At 39.8% G+C, this 27,957-nt stretch overlaps 1 protein-coding gene across 5 annotated transcripts in view; it reads left to right on the forward strand.

Annotated features, from left to right (window-relative positions):
• The first annotated feature begins 912 nt into the window (after positions 1-912).
• Positions 913-27,957, forward strand: part of letm1 (leucine zipper-EF-hand containing transmembrane protein 1) — a 30,819-nt gene continuing 3,774 nt past the window's right edge. For 2 of the 5 annotated variants that reach the window (XM_039785594.1, XM_039785595.1), the window contains exons 1-13: positions 914-1,277; positions 7,454-7,511; positions 9,404-9,893; positions 13,447-13,590; positions 14,757-14,894; positions 16,723-16,926; positions 17,169-17,288; positions 18,102-18,233; positions 20,648-20,806; positions 22,370-22,468; positions 23,227-23,259; positions 24,714-24,848; positions 26,243-26,436. In XM_039785594.1, coding sequence (XP_039641528.1) covers positions 1,193-1,277; positions 7,454-7,511; positions 9,404-9,893; positions 13,447-13,590; positions 14,757-14,894; positions 16,723-16,926; positions 17,169-17,288; positions 18,102-18,233; positions 20,648-20,806; positions 22,370-22,468; positions 23,227-23,259; positions 24,714-24,848; positions 26,243-26,436 — 1,991 coding nt within the window. In that variant the 5' untranslated portion in view covers positions 914-1,192. Of the gene's footprint in view, positions 1,278-7,453; positions 7,512-9,403; positions 9,894-13,446; positions 13,591-14,756; positions 14,895-16,722; positions 16,927-17,168; positions 17,289-18,101; positions 18,234-20,647; positions 20,807-22,369; positions 22,469-23,226; positions 23,260-24,713; positions 24,849-26,242; positions 26,437-27,111; positions 27,459-27,957 lie in introns of those variants that run through there. The other 3 variants (XM_039785600.1, XM_039785598.1, XM_039785599.1) reach the window with 3 other exon arrangements.

The following is a 27,957-nucleotide window of genomic DNA, read 5'->3' on the forward strand; positions in this document are numbered from 1 at the left end:
GTGCGGTAGGCATTGGTGACCTATTTTTATTTGTATTCCCTTTATTTATCCATGGAAGTTTCATGCAATGCTTTTTGCTCATATCCCACAATTACACATTCACAGTTGGAAGCTGCCTTGTGCAACCACAGTTATTTGTAAAGTTGGGCTACAGGACCCTCCCTCAGGCAGCAATGAGTAAGGGGCAAATGCAGCTCTTTCACTTTCCTCACTCACAGTAGCCTGCTGGTTTGGGGATCATACAAATATGCTATCTTTGACACCACTACTGAAGACAGGTGTGCGGAAATGCAACAAGTATATTAGGAAAAAGACAAAAACCTCATCTTGTGTTCACAGTGATTTATTTAGTTTACTTTGCTCATACTTTACCATTGTTAAGTCTATTCAAGCATTGCCCCAGACATACATCATTCATTAGCAAAATAAGTATTGAATAGGCTATATAATTTTTGCAATATTAGTCAATGTGATATATATTTATTTTTGTAGCAATGTTGGATGTTTATGTGTTGTTGTTTTTTGCATCAACAAAGCACCTTAAGTTGTCAGGTATTTAATCACACTGGATTAGGCAAAAAAGACATTCATTGTCAGGTTATTTGATCCATTAACAGTTTCCCAAATAATTCTTCTGAAAATTCCCATGCATCACAAAATATGTCAATACTGTGAATTGATTTTGCATTAGGTCTCAACACAATTTCAACTGTACTATCCATCAATTCATGAACTGGATTGAAATAACGTTTTGAAGATTGAAAGGTCATGTTGTCTTGACACCTCAAACAAGCCCCCGCAACGCCCTACAGACTCCAACTGTAACTCGGCTACACGGGCTTTTATTTTATAAATATACCGGAAGTCTTTCCTCATCATACATCGCAAGCTGCTTAAAAACAAACACAACACCAGTTTGACGTCACTTGGGAGCCTGGTTCGGTTAGCTGTCATCTACGTAGAAGGGAAGGGCATGACATGGATCTCAATTTTTCGATGTACAATTATACATGCGTCGTAGCTTGTTAAAAGGCTTTTGTTGCTGTTTCTATGTGCCACGTTAGCGGTTCATTTCGTTTTGACATCTTGAACAAACAGTGGCTAGCATACCGGCCGCCTATCTTGTAACTTACTGTAACTGTTAAAGGTAACCGTTAACGTTAGCGAGCTAATTTAAACAGAAAGCTTCCGCATGGCGTTAATCCTATTTACGAGGTCTCGAGCACCCTTAGTGAAAACGTCCAGGTCGTTAAAGAACGAATTCAGGAAAGGCAAAGGTAAGGCTTCTATGTTCTATGTTTGTTAATGCCTAGTTAACTCACTGTTTATTATGTCCATGGCGACGAAACAAAGCTAACATTTAACTTAGCATCACGGGGAGTCATGTATTCACAGAGGCAGGTGGTGCTGCTGCTGGGGTGGCCCTGTTTGGGTTTTTTAGGAAGATGGTGGATGACTCAAGGTGACAGGATAACTAAGCATGACACACCACCGTCTATCATTTATTATTATAAGCTACAAACCAGTTAATACTTTGTAGAAAGGTCGTATTGCATGTAGGGTTTCGTGTTGGTATTACTGCTCGATACTCCGCACCTTTTCTGATGATAATTCAATATAAGGAGCCAACCATGATTCTGGGACTCAGGTTATCTGAGGACAAGCTGGCGTCTGTTCTCACTGGCGAGCGCCCCCTTTCTCTCGCTGCAGACTGTGAGGATGCTCGCTGTGTATGGCAGGCAGGTCCCCGTCTGTTTTAGACAAGATAATACCCGTATCTAAAACCACATGCGTTCAGTTATGGGATTTATATTATGGCTTTGCCTATATGTTGTGCTCATTTTGAACCCAAAAGCCTTGTTTTTGCGACCATGAATCACAGTTTATCTTGGTGTTCTGTTTACTGTTTATGTTTGGACCAGGAAGTGAAATGTTGAGCCACAGGAATGTTGAATGTTGCAAATGCAGAGCACTGTGATATGTGTGTGTTTTTCCAAAACTGCGACTGGTTACTAACATTTTACTTTTGGTTAATACACAATGTATGTCTCTCACCTTTTGAATGATGTTATATGCGGTATACGTGCAGTTTAGTGTCCCAAATTATTTTCCAAAAACTGAGCATCCCAAATGATGAGGGTCTTATTTGAGACAGGTTAGGGTTAGGGTAGCACAGGTGGTTTAGCAGGTTCATAATTAATTAAGGACATTGCATGGGGAATTTGGGACACTAAACTGCACATATACCGTTATATGCAATTATTTATATGTCAGGGTCAGAGACCTTGCACAAAAAAACAACATTAATCTCAAAGCCACACTACAAAGGCAACTTTGTTCCACCTTTCGTCATGTTATTCAGTTATCAGAGCTCAAAGTAGTTCATAAATGTTTGCTTTGTCTGCCCAACAGCCCAAAAAACACCCCCACAAAGTATTCATTTTATGATATGATACAGATCCAGCCCTTTCAATTTGTGAAGCTGTAACCAGCAAATAGTTGGCGTTAAAACAGCTATTCATTAATCAGAATGAGTATTCTAATCTTTGCAATATTAGTCAATATGACCAAATGTTTTTGATTAGCAGTGTTTGATAACCGGGCATAGATATTAGGGTCATATATCTTGTTGAACGTTTTTTTTTTTCTTTCAACATATATATGCGTGTATCACAGCTGTCAGTGAGTTGAAGATGTTAGAGGACAATGCTACTTAAGGATATAGTTTTTGTCTCTATGTCTCTTAGTTGGTGCATTAAAGCGGTGCTTATAAATAAATGAGAAGGTCATAAAGGGAATTTGTCTGTCTGCACTAGCCAGACAGTGCTATTGGCTTTAGGCCCAGACTATCAGACAAATTGTGGCGCTTCCACAAGGAAAGGTCAATGCCTGTTATAACTCCACCTGAGACACGCTGGTCTTATTTTTTCCCCATTCTGTTTCCATGTCTGTGCTGTCACGTGCCCGTAGCGTGGCGGGGAAAACCACTGCTACTATTCTGATCGAGATGTTATTCATTATCCCTTATGAGTACAATCATATCTTGCTTGTAGATATCCCACAGATTAATAACAAGCAGCCCCTGGAGTGTTGGGATAAGTGATCAGCATGCATTGTGGCCTTGAGTCGAGAGTTACGTTGACCAATGGGCTTTTAGGTCCTGTGCTGACTCCTGAACATTGACCAGTGTGCAGTCTTCGCTAAGTGGATTTGTAACAGTCATCAATCAAATGTCGCAAGGTCAGAAGTAGTAAAGTTTATATCATTATCTAACACAGTGTCAATAAACTCCTGGAGAAATAAAACAGCTTCAGCTGTGGTAAAGAGAGGATATTCATGCGCTGGTATAAGTGTCCTAATGGTGGTTGTGAGGAGGCATCTCAACAATACGGAGCAGGGATTTTATTCAGTTATTTAGAGCGTTTACTCATTTTATGTGGTGAGACCACTCTCATTCAAACTCAGTTCACACACTGAGAAGCCTGAACATATTTTCAGTTTCAGTTGTCTCCAGACTAACAATCAGTATGACTGAGTGTTGTCCACGGGGAAGCGACCCAGAAACGTCATATTGTATGGCTACTGTGAAAAGGGGGTGCTTGACATTTGAGAGCCACTAAAAGCCACATACTCAGAACGTCAGGCATATCAAAGTCAAGCGCAGCCTGGATGTTAGCTTACCTACATACTGTCCAATAAACACGCTTATTTTGAGTCCATGTCACATTTGGTTCCAAGCTATGGTTTGTCTTCAAGTGGCCAGCCACTGTGGAGCTAAATAAATGTATAAAGAAAATATGATGTAAATATTGTAATTTTATATGATGTCACATGTATGAGAATGTGCTCAATGTACTAAAGTATTTTCGGTAATGATGATATGTTATTTTTACGCAGAAAAGGCCAACCAAGGACTATAGCTTTGGCTAGAAATCCTATATGCAACGCATCTGTATCATGGTATTGTAACCTGTTACAATGTTTTTTGCTTTGTCCTTGACAAATAGATAAAATCTGCCTTTCACAAAATATTTTTACAATGAAATTTTAGATTAATAATCATCAATAATGTGGATAGAATGACTAAGTGGGTAAGGGCAAATAATAAAATCGCTAGTAAGTCTGGTAAGGTCAGAAAATGACATCACTTTACTGTGATGTAGCCTTTAAAACCAGACAAGACAAGAAAACACTTGTGCCATAATACGATATCTAAAATCTAAGACGATATCTAGTCTCATATATCAATATACAGTAGATACATTGCCCAGCCCTAATTTAGCACACACTGTTGTATTGTTTTGTGTTCTAGATCTAATGTAAGAAACATCTGTGATGGGAGTTGTCTAGTTGATAAACCGATTATGTCGCCCTACCCACAGTCCTGTTCTTTTGCCGCTATCTTCTCAGTCAGATTTATACATGTGAGCTCACACTTTTGATGAAACAACGGATATTTTATATCGGATCCAATATATTGTTAGATTCAGGCAATAACAGACCATATGGATTGTTTTTGTGCAACAGTATTTGTGTTAAAATCGCTGAGACCGAAAGTTACAGCTGATGTGTTGTAAGCCGCACATACGCATGAGGAAGTGGCTTAGCACCTAACAGTCAGACTGCTGCAGGCTGCGGGTCACACAGGGGTCAGCTGTTTCAGGTAAAAATCAAGCAGGCAGGGCATAGTCATGACCTTCCAAAGCCAGATCTAGTGTAGTTTAAGGCAAGATCAGATCCAAAAGGGGATCAAGACTAAAACCATAGGAATAATCAAAGTCCTACCCAACACCATCATGGCAAATCAATACTATAGATTACTTTGCAAATGCAACAGTAATGCCTAAAAAGTCAACAAAAATACAGATGTTTCTGTGGAAGTATTTATTCATCAACATCCAAGTTGTGCAGAGAAAGAAGTTAGGAGGGTTGGGACATAAACCATATACGATGTTGCAACTATGTTTAAGAGGTTTATTGTAAGTTTAGTAAACGTACTTGGTTTTCTATAACTGTGGTTATTAGAGAAACCTGTGCTTGCTGGAATCATTTTGAGTTGTACTTCACTTTATTGAGGTTTTGAGCGGGAGTCATGAGTCTCTATTCTACAATTTTGTGGCTACACGGGAAGAAATGACCATTACTGCCTGAGAAATGGAGAATTAAATAATATAAACAAAAGTAAAGTGAACCCTGTTGGTACAGATCCTTGCAAAAATCACACTACAATGATTACAATTTTAAAATTTGAATATTCTTCAACCAAAATGAGAATAATGATACAAATATGATCATTCCCTCCAATATTGTGAATCATATCGCAATATCAGTCAAAATAATCACAATTAGATATATTTTCTTCATATTGTGCAGCCCTAGTGTCTATGTGTAAAGAAAACATATTTTATTGTTTCTCTAAACAAAGTATTGTGATTCCAAATGGTTATGCAACCTTAATTACAAAATGATCTGCTGTACCTAATGTGACATATGTTTGTCTGAAAGAGATGTGAATGTGAAACCAAAACTGTTAAAAAACCAAAAATAAAACCCAAAGGGGATCAAACACAGGACTAAGGTTGCACTGCTTGTACAGCCCAGGCAATTGGTATAGGATTAGGTAATCTAGTGTATTTCCAGGGTTTTCTTTCTGTGCTACAGTAGGCGGCTGCTCGCTCAGCCACAAAGGTGACACTGTTCCAGTAAACTCTGTATCCTCCTGGCTACCGGCCACAGCCTGTCATGTTCAGCCAGGCCTTGCTGGAGTCACTCCAGCCGGCCATGTGAGAGCCAGAGCAATGGGTGTGGTTAGCCCATGTGCTCTGATGTGATTGGTTGGAAGGGTCTCCCCACTCCGCCCTTCTCTCTGCGTGTACAGCCACACTGATAGCGCCTCTGTGGTTTAGGAGCCCCACTCTGGGCCTCACTGAGGGTGTGAATGAATATCCTGGCCTCCACGACAGATCAGTGAGATCAGTGGCGTAGTCTAATGTATTGTAGTATGTATACTGTAGTGTATATAAATATATTGGCCTATATATATATATGGGCCCGAATCTGCCTTTGGGGGAGGGGGGCATATCATAGTGGGGGCTCTGGGTGTCCTCCCCGAGGGTTATTTTGAGCGTCAAAGACTTCATTTCCTGCATTCGGATAACTTTTTATATTTACGGTGGAAATACCTTTTTTATTTAGCCTATGCGAAGAAGAAAAACATAGATGACCATTCAAAATAGATCAAAAATATAATTGAAAGTATGTTGTTGCGTGTCATTGGGCATTTTTAAGTGATGTGATTTAAGTATGAAAATCCCCCAAAAAAGCCTACACATGATCAGTGGTAAAAATGCGTGCTAGGGCACAGAGCATAGTGCACATAGACACTTATACCATATACAGGTATAGCATATAATCACCATAGCTTCTGGCTACTTATTTCTTTGGTTTCGCTTTGAAAGGTCAGTGTCAACGAGGTAAAAATGTAACTAATTTGAACTTTGAGTGCAGCGCTCGGTGGCAATTTCAAAGAGTGAGCCACGCCAAGGGTAGCGTTGTCTCCAACTGCTTTCCCCAGCGCTGATCATGTGTAGGCTGCTTTATGTCCAACATTTGCATGCTACCTTGATTTTTATTTATTTATGTAAAAGTAGCAATGCTGCCCCGTTCAAATCTTCAACTACACATGGAAGTCCTGCATTCAGAACCTTATTTAAAAGTATGTATTATTAACAAATCTTACTTAATGTCTTAAAAGTAAAAGTACTCATTAAACTTGTCCCTGTAAGTGTTTTACTATGATATTTTTGGATTCATATTTCTTCTACATTAGGGCTGTGCAATTAATATTGATTACAAAAACAATGTAATCGAGAACAATTATTTTGTCTTGTGTTCCGAATGACCCTCGTGCTTTCGCCCCTCCCGAAGGCTAAACTCACTCAGCCATTTAAAAAATATACATTTTATTTTATATGATTTATTTTAAATGGAATTAAGTTCAACGGGAAAAGTATTCAGGGAAAAGTTTAAGGTGTGTTTTCACAGTTGATTTGTGAAGTTCAATGAATTCAACATCTTTCCAAAAGTCAATGAGTATTCATGTTAAATAATCGTGATTTCAATATTGACCAAAATAATTCTGATCATGATTTTTTATTTTTTTTTCATAATCGAACAGCCCTATGCTCCATTCATCTATATGTTGCATTATACTGCTGCGTGTCATATCTGGGTCAGTGAATTCAATAATAAAGTTGCATTTATGTGTCCAAACAGTCAGAAGCTGCAGTCAGCTGCTGATGTGTGATTTGCTCCTTTGCTCATCAGCAGCAGTTGATGAAATCCCCGAGTGTGCTCTCTGTGTGTTTGGGTCCCATCTGTCTAATGGCTGATTATCAGAACACAGCTGCTCATGTTTTTTTTTCTTCTTTTTTTTCTTCCCTCTTCCTTTCAGGAAAAGCACAAGATGGTGCCTGTTTCAACTGCACAGCGCTCAGACTCTCCAGTCAAAAGTAAGCCAGTAAAATCTGGGCCTTCCACTGTGTCTATGTTTCCTGCAAACATCTGACAATAATTTATATAATAGGTATTTAAAGTTTTGTGGTGTCTTTGATGCTGCTTTTATTTTACAGACCAGCGCCCGTTTAAGCCTGATTGTAATTCTGGGAACTCTATGCCCCATGTCTTATCTTAAATCTAACCATATCTTGGTCTCTCGCAAATTCCAACTTCACTGGCATTTGACTTGTGCTTCTCCACTGTTGCATGCAACACTCAGGCCTCCTGCACACTGCCTGCGTGGCGTGAGCGTGTCAGCTGCGTGGCGTGTCTGTTTTTATTTCGGCTCCCATGTTAACAGGTTAGAGCTTGCACACTGCCTGCGTGACCTGCATATCTCGTGCGCGGGCGTGGGCTCGAGCCGCGCCAAAAACGTGTGCACGCTAGAAATAGAACCGACGCCTATTTTTACGCGAAACGCAAGCGTGTTGGAAGCATTTCCAGGCAAAATAGAATATGAAAAAATCTCTAGGTTTTGACATAAATGCAGATATAAATGTAATTTAAAAAAATAAATAAATAAAGAACGCGCTATTATTTCATTTTATTAGGGCTGCTCCCTCTTAGTCGATTAGTCGACTAATCGGTCATTTTGGTCTTAGTCAACTTAGATTTCTTTAGTCCATTAGTCATGTTTGATGCTTTTTTCATGCTGAATGACTTATTTCCAAGAGACGTACGAGCACATCTCTGGTAAACACAAGAATCAAAGTGGTGTTTTTGCATGACTCTTTGCGGAGAAACTCAGATTTACAGATCTGTCGATTTAAATCAACTAATCGATTTGTTGATACAATTGAATGAGTGTTAGTCGACTAAGAATTTCTTCAATCGAGCACAGCCCTACATTTTATCAGTGGGAAACATCCATGTGTACGGACAAGGCTAGCAGCAGCAGCGCTGCGTCAGACATGTTTCTGGTGTGCAAAGACATAGAAGACGCCACACAGCCACCACGCAACTGACACGCAACAGAAACGCCACACTTATGCCACGCAGGCAGTGTGCAGGAGCCCTTACAGTAGTACATTACACCTTTTACTTGTCCAAACATAATTTTAAAAGATTACATCTTTAAAGCCTTGTGGTTTCTTGGTTGCTGTTTTGATGTCAGAAACCAGGCCGGATTCACACGTCCACATTTTCTGAAAGGTCTATACTTTTTAGTTTCTTTCAAATAAAAGTCTTGAAAGATTTCCCTTAATAAAACATGCAGACACACTTATTTTTTTTTTTTTTATAATTACAGAGACAGTTAGTGGTGGTTTTATTTAAATTTTTCGTGGTACACCTTATAGCATTTGAGGGGACATTTTAAAACCATGCATATCTATTTAGCAAGAAGTATTTACCAGAATTTTCTTAATCAATATCAGGATTCCGATATACAGAGTTTTTTTAAAAATAAATAAATTACAACGTTCTCCCTGCCATTATTAGTCTTAGGTGCAGCACCCGGGCCGTTTTGGACAGCACCTAAGCTAAATAAATGTGAATTGCGGAAAAGAAGTGCCAGAAATGGCGAAAAGAGCATCAAAACGTTGTTGGATCAAACTAACTAAAAGACTTTTCTCAGATCTAACTTTTTTTTGTGAGTTTTATCTTTAAGCTCTTTGAGTGTTATTTATGTATTATCTGCTGCTCTAGCTTTTCCAACGTTCTAGACACAGATATGGTGATAATCATACTTCAAAATATTTTTAATTATTATATTTTTTTCATTGAAAAACCTCACATTTTCTTGACAGAGGAATGCTGAAACAGAATTTTATTTCAATCTTTTATTTCCCCCCAAGACTAAGATACACTATTTGTTGTTAAGCTCTTCATCCTGTTGTCTTGTTAGACTTGATGGGCTCCGACTTGGCAGTGTGGCCCAGGTCTCTTCATCCGGTCCTTCCCTCCCTTTGTCAGACGGCTATGTGGGCCCCTGCCCCGGCCTGGACTTTCAGCGCCTCTACTGTGCTTTTGTGTTGGGGGCCTCCTCCCCACCGCACCCCGCGATCACAGCGGGGGCCCAGTGGACGATAGCGCGACCACGGGATGTCCGCGGCGTTCGGTGGATACACACCTCCAGCAGGAGATGGGACGACTCCAAGGTGGAGAAGTCCCTGCGTTCGCTAAAGGACAAGAAGAAGAAGCTGGAGGAAGGAGGGCCGGTGTACAGCCCGACGCTGGACGCGCCTGTGAGACGGACGCTCCGGCAGTGGGTCGTAGACGAAGTCAAGCACTACTACCACGGCTTCAGGCTGCTGTGGATCGACACCACCATCGCTGGGCGAATGCTGTGGAGGGTGCTGAATGGACACCCCCTGTCCCGGCGCGAGAGGAGACAGGTGAGCGCCGCAGGGAACAGATACAGATATCCTGTATAGGGCTGCAAAATTATTGGCAATTTGATCCAAATCGCAATATGGAGTAGTGCAATATCCAAATCGCATATTTGTTAAAGGCAAAATATGTGTCAAACCATTCTCAATTAAAAAAAGTATATATATATATAATTGTTTTATTTATTCATTTTATTTGTTAGGGACCATGTACAATTTTTAACATACTGTAAATGTTGCCATTTGATGCACTGTACCAGAGTTAGCCTTAGGCTAATTTACATCTGCAGTCCCCAGGCAGGGCACAATTTAAATCCAACAGTAGAAACATGACAACATCTAACAAAAACAACAAGACAGATCACAAATCCTACATCAATATAATGCACATTGTCACACACACACACACACACACACACACACACACACACACACACACACACACACACACGTATGTATATGTATTGTGTGTGTGTCAGCCATTTTAGCAGAAAAATAGTAGTAGTTAAACCTAAAGTCAATCAGCTGGTGTTTCCAGTGAAGGAAAGCGTTTTGTTCCACTCTGACTGAGAGAGAGTTTACAGAGTGGACAAACAGCATGAGTTTAGAGATCGGAGATGAGATGTGCACGGTTTAAGTCCCACAGCCCAGACATCTTGTTCTGTAATGTTCCACAGCTTCTCAGACCTAATGGGATCAATTAGAGAAATTGGCTGCACGCTGAGTGTTTACTCAACTGGCGTTCAGCGGATTGTTGATTAAAGCTCTTTAGGAAGAAGCTTAATGTGTTCCATCTTTGATTAGAGAACTTCTCATTTAACTTCTCCTATACCCAGTCTTTACACTTTACCAACGTTTCTCAACATTGTTTCAGCCATTGTGGTCTTCCACAACAGGATCTCTTGAAGTAGAAACAAAGTAAACTTACAGCAGCTGAAGATGATATAACTGCTATGCTATGCGATGAAATATCTTGTTAAAATGATGCTGAAACGTGTTGAATTTAAGTAATATTTTTCGTTGGTTATACAGTGATTCTGTTACAATCTGTATAATTTGGATAACCCAAATAATACCAAGGTTTTACAAACACTAATTCAAAGCAGATGCAAGAAAAACACTGTTTACTTTAAAAAAATATATTTTAGGATTTGCAGTAAACTACTGTGGAAACAGAAGTTCAGATTCGTTATTTGACCTCTTTTGCAAGTAGTGAAGTAATAAAAATGTTGTGAATTCTCCTGCAGTCTGACGTTCAGAGAGGCTGTCTGGATTGAGGCCCAGTGCCACTGCAGCAGTCTGATGCAGGTGCTGGCACACAGGTCACTTCAGGCAAGATGAGCCGGTCAGCTCAGGTCACCCTTACTGTTACCATGTCCCTCAGTAGTACACGATGCTACAGCTGCAGTGGACACAACTGGCAAGTTCTGATAGGGCTGGGTACCGAATTAAACACTTTTTAGGCACTGACCGAATTGCCACTTTAGTATTGAGTATCAAAAAATGCCTTGTCATTCAAACCTCTCTCTTTCTTTTTTTTTTTTTTTTTTTTTTTTTCTCTCTCTTTCTCTTTCTTTTTTTTTTTTTTTTTTTTTTTTTTTTTTTTTTTTTTTTCTCTTTCTTTTTTTTCTTTTTCTCTTTCTCTCTCTATCGGGGTCGAAAATCAAGCTCTTCCACTTAGCGCTCCCCCTAGAGACCTGGAGAACTTTTGTTGTGTAATCTGGATGCAGCGTATTTTTTTTTTTTTGTTTTGTTTTTCGGAGTTTTGTGTGCTTTTTCTTTTTGCATCATTTCTGTATTTGCACTGCGTTTGTGTATTTGGTTGTGTGGGTGTATTTGCAGGGCGTTTGCTAAATGCTGCACAAGTGTTGTCAAATGAATGAAGATGTTTTCTTTATTTGCTTGCGTTTGGTCTATTTGCGTGTGTTGCCCCTGTCGGCGACCGTAGAAAAAGCTATATGAGACATGCAATAATACAGCCAAAGATATTTGACTTTTTCAGTTAAATAAAAGCATGTCAGTAAACTATACATGTCTGGCCCTTAGTGTGATTCTCATTTGTAGCGTGGCCCTTAGTGAAGCTGAGTTGGACACCCTGGTGCTAAAGTAACAGTGGAATTAAAGCCTTAATGCAGTGCTAATAGCTGCTGGTCAGATCTGATGATGACCACAGTTCCCCCTCATTAAAACCCACACCACCGGCCCATCTGCACCTTTTCAAATGCAGCTGACTCCCTCGGAGCGCCTGTCCCGAGCCCATCTACATCCCATTCATCTAACCTGGACTGGCTGTGCCTCCTAAATCTCCCCCTTTCATATTCACTTACAATTCTCAGGCATCCGTTTTAAGACTCCTTCTATTTTAATTTGTCACCCCCACTCCTTTCATGTGGAACTCTGGGAGATGATATACATGTCAATAGGGGCTGCGGACAAAGGCCTTTTCACTCAGGCTGGCCTAAATCCTTTACCCTACTGGTCCGCTGACATGCAGGTGGAAAGGGTGGAGAAAGAAGGACTCGTGTTTTGGCCTTCTCCCCTCAGAGCCATTTCTGTAGATGGCTGGTTGGGATTGTGTCCCTGGGCAGTCAGTAAGCCCCAGTTGGACAGCCGTACAATGAAGTGGACAAGAGTTAGCCTGGTACCTCGAAACTCTGAGGATTGTCCAGGTTTGTGCTTAACAAACGTGCTTCCTGTTTGCTCAAGGGGACAGTTTCTGAGCCTTGTGAGGCAGAATGTTCACTTTGGTCTACAGCTCCATGCAAAAAAACGCACCAATGAATTAGGAGGTTTCTGTTGCCCCGGGGATGTATGGGGACAGGGTTAAAAGTGCTGACTTTTGGAACTACAGTAGAGGGATAGAGCAGGGCGATTGTACCAAGAGACAAAGGAAGATGAGGTAAACATTTTCACAGGGTTCCCTGTTGGCTTTTCCTCACGCTGCTGCTCTCTGCTGGAGGCATGCTCAAACTTCAGCCTGGTGGGAATGAACGCTACTCCTCCTGAAAAGCCTTCTTCATTGTGGCAAATTCAAAACCCAATCCGACACTGGCTTAGGTGGTCAACAAATGAATGTGAATAAAGGCTGCACAATATATAATATAATAATATAATATATACGATAATGTTGTTTATTAACGCGAAAAATAAACTCTGTGTACTCGGTTCTGCTGCTTTCAGTATTCTGCTAAAATACCACTAATTGCTTGTTGAATAATAAAAAATAAAAACTATTTCCAACATTCTTTTATTGGACAAATTGAACATTGAATTGAAGATAAAAGGCACCACTAAAATGACCGTTGCATTTTAAAGTGCCGTTTTCTACTGATATTTTCTTTCAACTAATAAAAATCTCTGAGTGTCTTTCACATTATGTTGCAGCTTTTTGCGATGTGTTTATTGCGCCAGTTAATATCATTATAGTTTTAACAATATAAAACAAGATATACTGTGCAGCCCTAATACCAGCCATTGGTATTTGAAATATAGACCCATTACACATATGTCTTACAAGTTCTTATTTTCTAATTCCAGTTTTTCCAAATGTTCTCCCTAGTTTCTCAGAACGTGCGCCGACGTCTTCAGACTCCTTCCCTTCCTGGTGTTCATTATCGTCCCCTTCATGGAGTTCCTGCTCCCCGTGGCGCTGAAACTCTTCCCCAACATGCTGCCATCCACCTTCGAGACAAAGTCAAAGAAGGTAACCAAAGCTTAGGACCACAGAAAGTAAGTTTAGAGGCTAAGTGGTAGAGAGGTCGCCTGCCAATCGGAAGGTTGGTGGTTCGATCCCTGGCCCTGCAGTTCTATGCCGAAGTGTCCTTGGGCAAGACACTGAACCCCGAGTTGCCCCTGATGCTGCGCCATCAGAGTGTAAATGTGTGTGAATGTTTATCTGATGAGCAGGTGGCACCTTGTACGGCAGACTTGGCCACAGTGTATGAGTGTTTGTGAATGGTGAATGGTTCCTGTACTATGTTAAAGCGCTTTGAGTAGTTGTTAAGACTAGAAAAGCACTATATAAAAACAGTCCATTTACATTTACATTTGGAACACACGTTATAATGCATGTGCGACTCCCAACAAAAGTGTGGTGGACAGAAGTGTGATGTCTCATTCTAATATGGTGTTTTTTTGAAAATGTAACCACATAAACCTGTTCTGGACATCTAAATACAATTATGAACCTGAAAATTAGCATTTTATGGGCACTTTAACCTGCAGATTTTCTTCTCGATGAATTGGTCAGCCCATGGTGATTCATTCAAATTGCTTTTTTTTGTGTGTGTCCAAAATACCAACAATCTTAAGTTTACTGTCATATATGATAAAGAAAGTCCTCTAATTCAAATATTTGAGAAACTGGAAAGTTTGGCTTTTTATTTTTTATTTTTCAAAATGGCTAAACGAAATAGCTGCAGATTCATTTTCTGTCAATCGACTAGTCCATTGATCTACAAATCGGTTTTGCTGCCCTGAGCTCAACATGAGTAAATTGTGGGACTTTATCCAATTATTCCTCCGATTGATGTTTCTAAATAATAAGTCTCCCATATTGCAGTACAGTGAGAATACATTCAAATTTTTGTAAAAAATAAATTTTATATAATCCTCATCTGTTTGGCAATGCTTATAATCATAACCATATATTTTTTTTAAAACAACAGTATATCATTATTTAATTATTAATTGCAATCTAAAATGTCATATAATTAATGAAAAATCAATATGTTTCTTTAATTTCATCACATGGTTAATATCATTCATGAAAACCAAATGCTCAACACAATGTCATTTAATAATAGTTGTCATGAAGAATGGGGAATTATTTGAACACCACATTGAATTTGTGACATGTTGTTTTTTTAGGAGGAGAGGTTGAAAACAGAGCTGAGAGTCAAACTGGAGATGGCCAAGTTCTTGCAGGACACCATCGAGGAGATCGCTCTGCGGAACAAGGCGGCCCAGGGGAATGTGACCGAGGAGTTCTCAACCTTCTTCCAGAAGGTTGGTGTCACCGAGGCAGGCGTTCATGGAATGAGTCAAAACAGGCTCGGTACTGCCCTCTGGTGGTGGGAACAATCAAATGTTTCCACCACTTTAAAGTTGGGTCATACAGTAGGTCATGTAACCTATGACAGTTCAGCATTCATTCTAATAACAACATTTTACGCAATTTTAAATAAAGCTGCATCAAGGCGTCCTGTTAACTTTTGTAAAACTTGATTCATCCCTAGGGAAATTGTTGTGCAGTAGCTGCAGTATAAAGTTGGAAATGTGCAAATAGAACAAAATATAAATACTTGAAGATACATTGAAGTCATATTTTAATATTTCCTGTAGATGAGAAGCACGCCCGCCGATAGGGGGGGACAAACTGGTCTGTTGTCCCGGGCCCACAGTAGGGTGGGGGCCCAGAACTGGGCCCTCATTAAATTATGGAAGAATTAAAAATCTTTTTTTAAAAAACCTCTTTTTAAAAAAAAAAAAAAAAAATTTTTTTTTTTTTTCTTCCTAATTGTCCTGGAAATGGTGGTCAAGAACCCCACCACTAACGAAAAATGGTTTGGCCACTGATCAAAATTTGATATTGTCACTTGATTTGAAGTTCAGTACCGCTCAAAATGTCCGGTCAGCATAAGTCCGAGCTCGCGAAAAAAGGAAAAGAGAAGAAGAAAAATAGAGGCCTTAGAGATTTTCTAAACAAATATTTAAAAAAGGTGGTGACGGTGAAGCTGGAACTGTCAACGTAGAGCAAGGTAAGAACCAAGCGCGCTAACGTTTCCGAGCCTTGTAACGTAACGTAACAGGCCAGCTCTAATGTTAACGTCCATTAGCTTGTATAAAAGCCTGACACAACACGTTAACTTTGACAGAAACAGTTGAGTTTGGTAGCTCCGTCCAGTAAGGATGAGACAGAGAGAGATCCAGCTGCAGTCAGGTGACAGAGAGAGTGATGCGGGGGGACAGAGTCAGGCTACCCGTGAGAGAGAGAGAGAGATAGAGAGAGTGATGCGGGGGGGCTCGCTGCCCTGTCGGAGAGTCTGAGCAGGATGGATCAGAGACTGATTACACACTTAATTTCAGTGAGAGATGTGAGAAGAGGAAGAGCAAGGGAAAAGGAGAGATCTGGCCGCGAGGGGGGGGCCCATCTAAGATTTCGTCCCGGGCCCAGGCAAGACTGTCAGCTGGCCTGATGAGAAGTGACAGAAAATGTGGGGCTCTTGGTTAGAGAATCTGTTGCAGTCTCAGCTCATGTTGTAGCAGGGGCTCCCCCAGAAAAGTTGTCAGGACCGGTGGCAAGTTTTTTTTCTTTACGAGGGCCCGGCTGGGGCCAGTCCCAGACTGATGGCAGCATTAATGTAGAGCCCAATAGTTTCTGTGATAACAGAATCATGGACGGAATCGCGAAATTGAGAATAAAAAAAAAAGCCATAAGACACATTTCCATAGGGCTCTACATTAAATCAGTGCTAAAAGCTAACTGGAGATTTGAAAATATGACTAGGTTTAAGTTTCCAACTGAGCCGCCCCACTGTGACTAATTTAAACCCCCCCCCCCCCCGAGGCATATGCACCAATGCAGAAGTATAAACATCAGGCCACTTACGTGGGCTACGGCGAAAGCTCTGCGTGGAACCTCCGCAGAAACATAAATCACGCTTTAGGCCTTATTGGGGGCAACTTAGGCCCACCAGGCTTGCTATACACTGGAGAAACACTGTGTAGGTTTTTTAAAACAGATGTATTTTGCATGAAAATCTGGTTTGCTTTAGCTTTCAGATTCCCCTCGTTAACAACTATTTACAAATCACCAACTTTAACGTGTTTGTAGATACGGAACTCTGGGGAACGTCCCAGTAATGAGCAGATCATCAAATTCTCCAAACTGTTTGAGGACGAGCTGACTCTGGACAACCTGACCCGGCCTCAGCTTGTGGCTCTCTGCCGCCTCCTGGAGCTCCAGTCAATGGGGACCAACAACTTCCTCCGCTTCCAGCTCATCATGAAGCTCAGGAACATCCGGGCAGATGACAAGGTATCAACCTCTGTGCTAAAGTTCAAGTAGGAAATGACCACATTTCCCCTTATCATTGTCAGAATTAACCAGACAGCTACACTTTCATTCAGAGTAAAATCTGAAAAATTGGTCCGAGGTAATGAGTACAGCACTCTCTGTTAAACAATTTCATTTTCTCTTGCATTTCATGAAATTTTTGACACAAATAAAATGTAAGGTGGTTGGTCATTAGAAGCTCTGTGTGCCCTCTGTTGATCCAGCTGATAGCCGAGGAAGGGGTGGAGAGTCTGAACGTGAACGAGGTGCAGGCAGCGTGTCGCGTCAGAGGGATGAGATCTCTAGGAGTCACAGAGGAGCGACTGAGAGAACAACTCGCCCAGGTAACCACAGCAAACGGGATTCAACTCTATTGCACACATGCATTCATTTTTCCTCCGTTACAGAACTTAAAGGTCCAATGTGTGGGAATTTCTCCCATCTAGCGTTGAGATCATATATCGCAATAAACTCTCTTGCACCACACAGTTCAAAGTACGTATTACAGCCTTCACGCTTCAAAAAGCCGGTCTCTTGTGTGGTCGTCCATGTTTCCTTCTTCAAACTTGCCGGGGCCGGGAAGCTACAATACCCATTAGCAGCATTAGCAGCACCTGTGAGTTTATCATGTGACAGCGAAAACGCGAAAGGCGGAGCAGTACAGACATGAAAATCACTCACCTTTCGGAGAAATTCACTATATCCACATTACTGATGATTTTTGTAAATATTTTATGAAAGCGCCAATAGGTATAATCGATATTGTGATATTTGATTTTCTCCATATCGCCCAGCTCTAATTGGAGTTGATCTTCTGCGCCAGTTGTTATTATCCTAAAATATTTTCACTTTAAAGACTTACAAAAGATATGCATTATTAAACAAAGGAAAAAAGTAAAGTGCACATGCAAAATCAAGTCTAATCCCTTTGTGGTCTGAGAGAAGATCTCTATATCTGCACTGTAACAGCTGAAAACTGAAATATGTTTCTACAGCATTCTCTATTCATCATGTTTTATTCTGTCATTCAGAGGTGATGTGGACTCAAACGATATTGTTATGGAAGTTTAGGGAGATTTGTAATGGTCTTACTGTTCTCTTACTGTCGGATCACATATCTGCCCTAACCTCTGTCATGTGATGTTGGGCTCTTGTAGTGGCTGGAGCTGCATCTGAACCAGCAGATCCCCACGTCGCTGCTGCTGCTGTCCCGGGCCATGTTCCTTCCCGACACGCTTTCCCCCGCCGACCAGCTGAAGACCACACTGCAGACGCTGCCCGAGATGGTGGTATGTGTGAAATGATAAAACGTAGAAGATTTATATATATATTTTTTAAAATGTTTATTTGTATAGGGAGAAGTATGTAGCATAGACCTGTGCCACACCCCACAGCATTTAAAGCCTAAACTAATTTGCAATGCGTGTCCCTAGAAGGGCTTTTTATCTATACAATATTCTGGAATTGATGTTTTACAAAATGTTTCTGTTCATTTTTACGTTTAGTGTAGTTTATTTCGGTCACATGGATACATAGCATCACAAATATAACAGAAATGGTTAAAAAAAAAAGTGTCCCCTTAACAGTGTCATCTTAACTCGTTGCTAATCAATACTGACCTAAAAGGTGTAGGTTAAAGTATTTACATATTGCACCTACTCTTTTTACATTCTATTTTATTTATATTTTGTCCCTAGGTTCCCTCAGAATCTTATCAATCTTATTTAATGTATTATTATAATTTATTTCTAAATGTTATATATATTGCATATTTCATGCAGAAGATATGAAACAAAACTAAATAAGTAAAATGGACAAAACAAAATACATTTCCATTCATATACACACATGCCTTACTTTTATATTTGCTTAGCTTCTTCCTTTTTAGAATTTAGTTTTAAATCTTTGTAATCTGTGTTACAAATCTTTGTGACACATTTTTCATTTCCTCATCTAAATGCGGAAGTGTAGAAAAGAAAAACCTATCAGTATCACGGTTCACGGTTATGACGTGAGAATTTTATTGTAATAACATGTTTTTCACGTTATATAAGATATTTTTACATTTTAACAAGATTTTCACGTTATTACAACATACAAACGTATCAACAATATACTATTTATCACGTTATAACATGATCATTCATTGTTATAATGTGATATTTTATGTTGTTAGAACATGAAACTCCTGTTTTAAATGAAGACAGTGGGGACGGATAAATTGCCAAATATGGCCAAATATTTCATTAAGTTCTACTCCATGCTTGGGCTGAGACATGGTGAGATTCTGTTGCTAATAAGGGGTTGGAGGATATTGTGATGAGTAGCCTATGTGACACTAAGAAGGATTTTGAAATGGATGGGGCTGTACAGAAGACAGAATGAGTGTCAGCCCATGATGAAGTAGAACTTAAAGTGCCCATATTATGGAAAAAACACTTTTGGGGGTGTTATTTTGTGTCTCTGGTGCTTCCACACACATACAAACTTTGAAAAAATCCATCCATGCAGTTTTGGGTGAGATACGGTTTCTGAATGTGTCCTGCTTTCAGTCTCCTGGTGAGCTGTTCAAAATCGGCCCGGATTGTGACGTCACGATCCGAAACGAAGCTGGCTAACCACAACCGTTGGGCGCCGTAGCGCGTTAACGCTAATGCTAGCATGCTAGCATGCTACCTTGTTCTCAATAGCAAAGCACTGCTACAACACACACAAGTTCACCATAATCTACAAAAGAACTACTTACATGTGCGCCCTCGTTTAGAAGTCTCCCAGCTAATCCTGCCTGTAACTGACCGAAGTTGGAGGCAACCTGTAACCCGTGTTTTCACAACCTTCTACCCATGAAAGTGCCCTGTAACGGCAGTCAAACCCCTAACTTACTAACCATGAACTGCGTACCAGATCGTTGTTCTCCCAGTTACAGTTTTTGACGTCACACACACATAAACAACAATGGCGACCCCTGTTGATGCTGTACAGATCCCGGTGATGAACAGTGAGAAATGGAAATAAATAGACATAAATAGGCAACGTAAAGTAATTCCGCACATTGTAATCAAAACAATACACATACGATTGTGTACTACTACAGATTATGTTTATTAAATGAAGCCCAAAATATGTCGCCGATCAGAAATCGCTAGTCTCAGCTAGCGCTAGCTAACATCAACGTTAGGTACCCGCTAGCAAACGTTAATGTTAGGTAGCCTAACCTGAACCCTGCCAGCGGCACAATGTCTAGCTAGCCAGCTCGTGATTTTGCCTGGAACGCTACCAAGTTGTGAGTCGTGACTTGAAGTCGTAACTTACGGGCTAAAAAATGATGTGATAAATAGTATATTGTAATAACAAGAACATTTTCTTGTTATAACTTGATAAGTTCGTATGTTGTTATAACGTAAAATATCTAGTTATAAGGTGAAAAACATCTTGTTATTTATTTAAATAAACTTCACGTGATACTGATCACTTTTCTTTTTCTCGGTGGCAGCACTACGCTTTCGTATTTAAAAGTTCTCCTCTTTGCTGATATTTTTAAATTTCGATTTAAAGATGCAAAAGATATAAAAGTTACTGTAAACCGTATTGAAGAAGCAGATAAGCTGCTTATCTCCCGTGCTCAGCTGCGGGCATGTAAGGTTTAGTTTGTGGTTATTCTTCTAAAAGCAGATCTTTTGGTACTCTACTCTCTCCTCTCTAGACAATGGAGGCCCAGTTGATGGTGGCAGAGATGGAGCTCTCCAAGGTGGACAACAAGGCCAAGCTGGAGACCACGCTGCAGGAGGAGGCGGCTATACGCCAGGACAACAAGGATCGCGAGAATGAGAGGTTGGCCGATGCTGCAGAGAAGGCTGCCAGGGTAACTATACAGCTATGTGTTTTTTTTTATTGTTTTTTTTATTGTTCGAGACAATATTTGAGATCTTTGACAAAAATGTGTCTTGACTGATTGAGGTCTCAACATAATCATGAAACTGATTTTGTGAATCGTTTAATACACGTGTCAAACTCAAGCACCAAAGAGCCGCTGGTCGGATTCAAACCTGGGCCGCTACCAAGGACTCAGCCTACCTCAACACTCTACTGGCTGAGCTAGAGGTCGCCCCAAACCTGACAGTTTTAAAAATACTTGTGGGCAACAGACACATTTTGGTCAGTGCTCAGTAAAAGTTTATTGGTGCGATGCCCAGCCATCTACACCGGTTTCCATGACAGTTCATAAGGTGTTTATTTGTGAAAACTAGGGATCGGCCTGGCCAATTATCGGGCCCGATATTTGGCAATTTGCAGATTATCTGTATATGTGTTCTATTTGACCGATAACCAATAAAGTTAATTAATGAAAAAGTGCGCTACTTTGGCTCTGCTACAGCTGCAAACTGCAAACAAACTGTTAGCACATTTAAAAGCTATTTTTGTTTTTATCTATGCATTTTTTTGACCGTGTATTAAGTTTAAAGTTTCAGTTTCATTAAATAATTGCCTAAAGCATTTAAGCAAACTCTTGTGTTGGAGTTTGTAACATTCCAAATTGTTAGTTTTGACTAAAACATTTTCATTTTTACTGTACAGTCCAAATATTGGTTTTATTAACTACTAATAATCGGTATTGGCCTTGAAAAAACAGTATTCGTCGACCCCTAGTTAGGGATGCACGATATGAGGAAAATATCTAATTGCGATTATTTTAACTGATATTGCGATTGCGATATGATTCACGATATTGGAGGGAATGATCAATTTTGTTAGTCTGGCTATCACCAGACCAAGCTCAATCTTTTAAGATTGAACATTAGTCTGGGGAGTCTGCTCTGTATTTTCTACTGCACAAGAGGCGTGATCAACGGGCATAGTTCAAATGACTAAGGACGCAATTGGATAGTCCTTCAACCAATCAGAACCAACGATCACGGTGACGACAGCTGTGACAGCTTCTCTATCGTCACCGTGTTAAACCCGCCAATAGCACGCCAGGTGGATAAGCCAGTCTGTGATTGGTTCCCGCAAAATTGTGAACGGAAGCAGGATAGATAAACGTACAGGTTTCCAGCCTGAGCTGCAGGGCGAAATCAAATCATTATTCTCATTTTCATTGAAAAAAATAAATAAAATAAAAATAAAAAGTTTATAGGATAGGATTTGTAGGCCGGGACATCTCTGCAGCACCAGAATACTTTATTTTAGAATGGTTTCACACTTATTTTGCCTTTTTAACAAATGCAAAAGTGCAATAAATGGATATTGCACTAGTTCATATTGCGATTTCGATAAAATTGCAACTAATTGTGCAGCCCTACCCCTAGTGAAAACGTTATCTTAATGCATGTTGATCCATGTCTATGTTATCCTACAGATACTAAGGTGGTCTTCTTCCACTTTCATTACTTAACTGAATCAGTTGCCTCATCACTGTCCTCTACAGGAGGGTGAGTTGGAGTTTGAAGCCGAGCCGGTTAAAGCTGACGTGGCTGCACATTCAGAGACCCTGAGGGATCCAGCACCTGTCATAGAAGGAATCAAGGTGATGTCTAAATATTGCAGTCTGTGAGATCAGTCGATTTCTGTTTAACGCTGCTTTGTTTGCATTTAGTTGCAATTTGGACATGGATGTTTCTGATTTCTGGTAAACTTATAAAGAAAACGAAAATAATATAATGTCCGCAACACTGCTTTAAACTCCCATAGTCCGCAGTGTTGCGGACATTATATTATTTTCGTTTTAAGTATTTTCATTTGTCCTGCACCTGCCAGAAGGTGGGATGTGCACACAGTTACTTTTTTTATAAACTTATAAAGAACTCATACTTTTCTACATATATTTTTATGTACCAGTATTTAAAAAAAAAAAAAAGAGACTAAAACAACAAACTGTCCTCTCTAAAGCTGTACGTATCAGAGATATGTACTATATTGAATACCTTTTTTTGCATTTCAATAAATGTATGTACCATGTTACATGCGATATGTTGTCATATCTATGAATTTGTTTTGTATGTTTACTTGTACTTTACTTGGTCATTAGTAAAGTTAATATTTAAGTTAAGAAGTCATTAGCTTTTCAACTAACATACCAAAGAATGTTTATAACAGAAATTTTAACTCATGTCACAGAGGATTTTATTGTAACTATTTCCCTAATGGTAACGCTAACCATTGACCAGCACAGAACATTAATGTTTGATATTTTGTGCGGACACATTTTCCTACGCAGGATGCATTTTAATGTATTTGTCACTCACTTGTTGCTACGTTTTCATCTGCGTCTTCTGTACCTCACAGTTTGAACAGTGGCAGACATTCCTGCGCTACCAGGTTAGGTTCAAAGATGTCTCCTCCCAAGTGACCCTCACATCTATCCCAGTTTACCCCTGCACACACACTATCTGCTCTGTCTTTCTCTGAGCGGACCCACCCAAATGAGGGTTAAACAGTACTTGCATAGAATTCTGGCATTTTTTTTAAAACCTTTTTCCGACTGCCATTTGATCTCAGGTTCAGTTGGAGTGCGAACATAATCATAATTACAGGGAATAACCCTAAAATGCAAGGCCTTTATGGGTGTGATGAGATGAATGTTGACATCAGTCAAGCAAGAGCAAACCGCAAATGCTCGTATTCAGCTTTGTGTGTTCTTAAGTGGGATGAAAAGCAGACATTGTAAATCATAGCAAAGAGAGCAGACAAATCCCAGACACGTTACAAGGACTGGAATCAAATTATATTTTCTTTTTTTTTATACAGAAATCTGACCATTTAAGCCAAAGATATAGGCATTATTATTTCTAGAATAAAACAAATTGTAGTGTGGACAAGCCATGGTAGTCATGGTCAACATTTGCCAGCATTTCCTCTCTTGTTATAGAAATCCCCACTCATCTAAATTGGTTAAAGAAATGCTAAAGTATAACTTGCAAATTCTGTTTGGCCCAAATCTATATGGATTTCCTCATCCATCCTTCTGGAAAATGTCACGGACCAAGTTGAAGCTTTCTCTCTCTTAACTAACAGCCTTAGTAGCTCCACATAGTTCTCTTCATTAAGTTGTGGTAATGTGTTTTTGGGTTATGGGCTAGGGCGTAATTTGTGTCCCCACCCACTTTTTAAATTGTGAACATTTTTGACTTTATAAAATGATTCTCTCAAGTCTTGGCGATCGGTCCCTATATCAAACAATGAAGAAAGTAAGACATATTTCTCTTATACGTAGTTAACTTCTATTTTTTTCTGGCAGATTTTATAATTATGACCAACTTAATTCTTTCCTGGATTTTACATCACCATAGTCCCTATATGTATATAGAAATGCAGGCAATGGGATTCAAAAAGAAAAGATTTTTCTGCCGGAGGACCCCCAGACCCACTGTCTCCCCCCCCCACACACACTTCTAAAACTAGTTACACCCTTGGTTATGTGGAGTATCCCAGTGTCCTCTAGAGCTTCCCTCTTTTACCCACTTTGTGTGTTTGGGTTGGTCTCTTCTGTGGGTTTATATTAAATGCATATGTGGTACTGGTTGAGTGAATGCACTTTTTGAACCTACTTTGCAATTACTTTGAGGGAAAATATGACCTTAAGCTGACATTCTGTTTCTAAAATAAATTTGTCTTTAAGTCAGATTTAATTTGGTCAGCTTCTAAGGACATATTGTATGTTTTTAAAGGACATTGTAATAGAAGTTTTTAATCCAAGTAGCGGATATCTTTTTTTTTTTTTTTTTTTAAACCATTTAGGAGCAAACTTCTTCAATGGTATGTTTATGTTCCAGGGTGAGGAGATCACCAAAGAAGAGATTGACCTGTTGAGTGACGCGTGCTCCAAGCTGAAGGGCCAGAAGAGGCTGTTGACTCTGGAGAAAGAAGAGCTGGAAGAACTGAAGGACGATGTCCAGGAATACAACGAGGTGCCTGTCTAGTAGTTACTGCAGAGAGACAAGATTTAACATTTATAGAGCTCAATAGTGACCAGCCACTTTTTAACAGCTCTGGTTCCGGAAGTGATTTCCCCATACAACTGTTCCATTGATGTTTTAAAAAAATTGCTTATATATAAAGAGTTTTGTATATAAGATGAATCGTGACCATCAAACATATAACAAAAAACATTTGGGCAACGGCAAAAAAAAGGCAAAGGAACGCGATCATAGACTTCAGTGGGTTTGCGGGTACAGGAAACATTTCCATGCTAACAGCAAGTTGGACCAATCAGAGACATCGCTGTAACACTTAGGCAAGGTCCAAAATTGACTTTTTCGTCCAGCAGCCAAATGGCTAGTGAATGTTCAAATTTTACCAACCACTCAACAGATTACAATTGTTTTTTTGGGGGGTTGGTGAGTGAAGCAAATATACCAGCCACTTGCACTGGCTTTTTGACGGGGTTCGGTTTCTGCTGAACCTTAGAATCTTTTTCCACCGAACACTACGCTTGCACTACGCACGCTACGCTGGTCGACGGCGCTGTTAATTACGGGAAGGTGTTTACGTAGGTGGAGCGTTCAATGCAGTAGGCTGTGAGAAAGTGGAAATGGAACTCGTGAGCAGAAAAAGTGTTGTTTGGCAGTACTTTCAGTCAAAAGAAGGCCATTCAAGTCCAGCTACATGTTCAATTTGCAATGCCGCTTTGTCTCGTGGTGGCGAGGACCCTAAACAATACACAACATGGCCGCTGTTACAACATTCGGTATGAAACCTCAGAAAGAATATGAGCTGTGCATGAAGGAATCTACAGACAGCAGCCAAAATGCAGCAACTTCAGGTACGGCAAAGGAAGGACAGTCACAGCTAAAAACTTTAACCCACTTTACTGTGTTAATGGACTGAGGATGGGAGAAGGATTCTGTATTCGGTTTCGGAATTCGGCAGAATCTTAACCAGTGGATTCGGTATTCGTCCGAACCCCAAAAATCTGGATTCAGTGCATCCCTAGTTGATGGTGCTTATTTTGGATCCTGCACTTAGGATTGTACGTAGTGTTAGTATTTCTCCATAAGCTAAAACGTGTTTTTCTTAAAACAAGGTTGATTTCATACGGACTTCTAGCTTTTACAGGAGCAGACATTTTCGTTTCACAACCTCGTAGCTCGTGGTCAGTCTCGGATGGCTTAGACATTATGGCTGATAATTAAAATGCTTATGGAGAAAATCAATGGGATTTTTACTTCCGGGAACCACACTGTTGAGCTCTATTGCCACTCAAATAAGCGGTTTTAAGAGTGTTTTATCTGTCTGCATGTTGTATTGCCATTGGAGTTTTTCATGCGGTGTGTGTGTGTGTGTGTGTTTTTTTTTTTTTCAGGATCTGGAAGAAATAAAAAAGGAGCTTTCTAAAACCGGCCAAGAAAAGGCGCTGGAGGAATCAAAGGCAAGCCAGCGTCTGTCTAAGAGAGTCAACCGCATGATCGGTCGCATCGACAAGATCATCGTGGAGCTGGAGAAGGACAAAGTCATCCTGGACGGACAGATGGACAGTGGAACCAGCCCGCCTGTCGGGTAAGAGCTGAATATGTTATTCTTAACCACTACACTGCTGTCTGTGGTGGTTCATATAAAGTAAGTGGTGTATTTATGGAGCACTTTTCACGGAGAAAAATCACAATGGGCTTTACATTAAAAACATACAAGATGATACAAAATAAAAAAAAAACTTAATTAAAATGACAAAGCCATGCGTAAAAAAAAAACAAGTGCAGACAGGTCAACCAAATGTCTAAAAGGTAGGTCTTTATCTGATTTTTTTTTTATTTATTTTTTTTAAATGTGTATTTCTGTGGACTCTTTTAAGAGTCCACAGAAATACATTAGCAAACTGACAAATATGGTTGAAGTAGCTCAGCCACATATGCAGGTGCAAGAAAATAAATACATTCCCCCAAATGTTGGACCATTGCTTTAAAAAAAAAAAGCTCTTATGGCTTTGCATGAGCTTTTTTAGTTTAGTTTACGTAACTACTGTAGGTAGTCCTGCTTGCTTTAAGGTTTCTTTTAAAATGTTGACTTTGTATCTTTTTCTTCATCATCATTACTTTCATTGTGAAATGGTAGTGGAGATTAAACAAGGCTCAAAACGTTTCCCAGAAGAAGAAAAAAACATATCCTGTTAGTTATCATGCCAGTTATTAGTTTACCATTGTAAAACTAAATCATAATGTATTAAACATTTTACAGATTATTCTTTATTAAAAAAAGTGATCCCACAAGGTAAGCTGAACTGTGGTAAACCGCCATTTGCTTGCTTGCTCAATGCTAACATTGCATCATGGGTTTCAACTGTCAGATGCTGAAATGTAGCTGTAAAGGATCAACCAGCTTCCATTTCTGCTCCCGACACCAGAGTGCCCCCCACTGGTTGCTGTGAACCCACTTTAATAAACACTTAATGCTCCCTAATGATGAGTGAAATCAGATAGAATACAAAGGTCGTATTTAAGGTGCTTGATTGGAAAAATTTAAGACAGTTCAAACTGTTTAGGTTTAGTTTGTACGGGAGAGGATTAGGGCCACATGTGAAAAAAAGTATTTGAGTTCTGAGTTTAAAGTCAGACGTTTTTCTCAGAATTCTAACTATGAATTCAGTAAACTCAAATACTTTTTTTTTTAATATGTGGCCCTAATCCTCTTCCCTTTGTTTACCCTTTACTGAGGATTAATTAGGTGTCTGATTTAACAACGCACAGGCCAATATTGCTATGTAAAAAAAAAAAAGAATTTGCTAAATTGATTCTTTTTGCCTTAATTTTTGAGTTGTTTAAAGTTGCCCAGAGCAGCTTTAAACTGTATTTACCAGCTTGAAAATCAGTTCAAACCATCGATTAATTTTTAGCATGAATTAAAGCAACACTAAAGCGCTGCGTCGGTCCCCCTACAGGTTGGAAGGGGAATTGTCCATTACATTACATTATGCAAGTTTGTAGTGGATCTGTAGTTCGAATGAGATATAATGAGACAATACGACAGCGGTAATGGACAATTCTGCTTCTAACCTGTAGGGGGAAAAGTGCTCTAGTGTTGCTT

The sequence above is a fragment of the Perca fluviatilis genome, chromosome 20 (assembly GCF_010015445.1).
Source record: "Perca fluviatilis chromosome 20, GENO_Pfluv_1.0, whole genome shotgun sequence".
Lineage (NCBI taxonomy): Eukaryota > Metazoa > Chordata > Actinopteri > Perciformes > Percidae > Perca > Perca fluviatilis.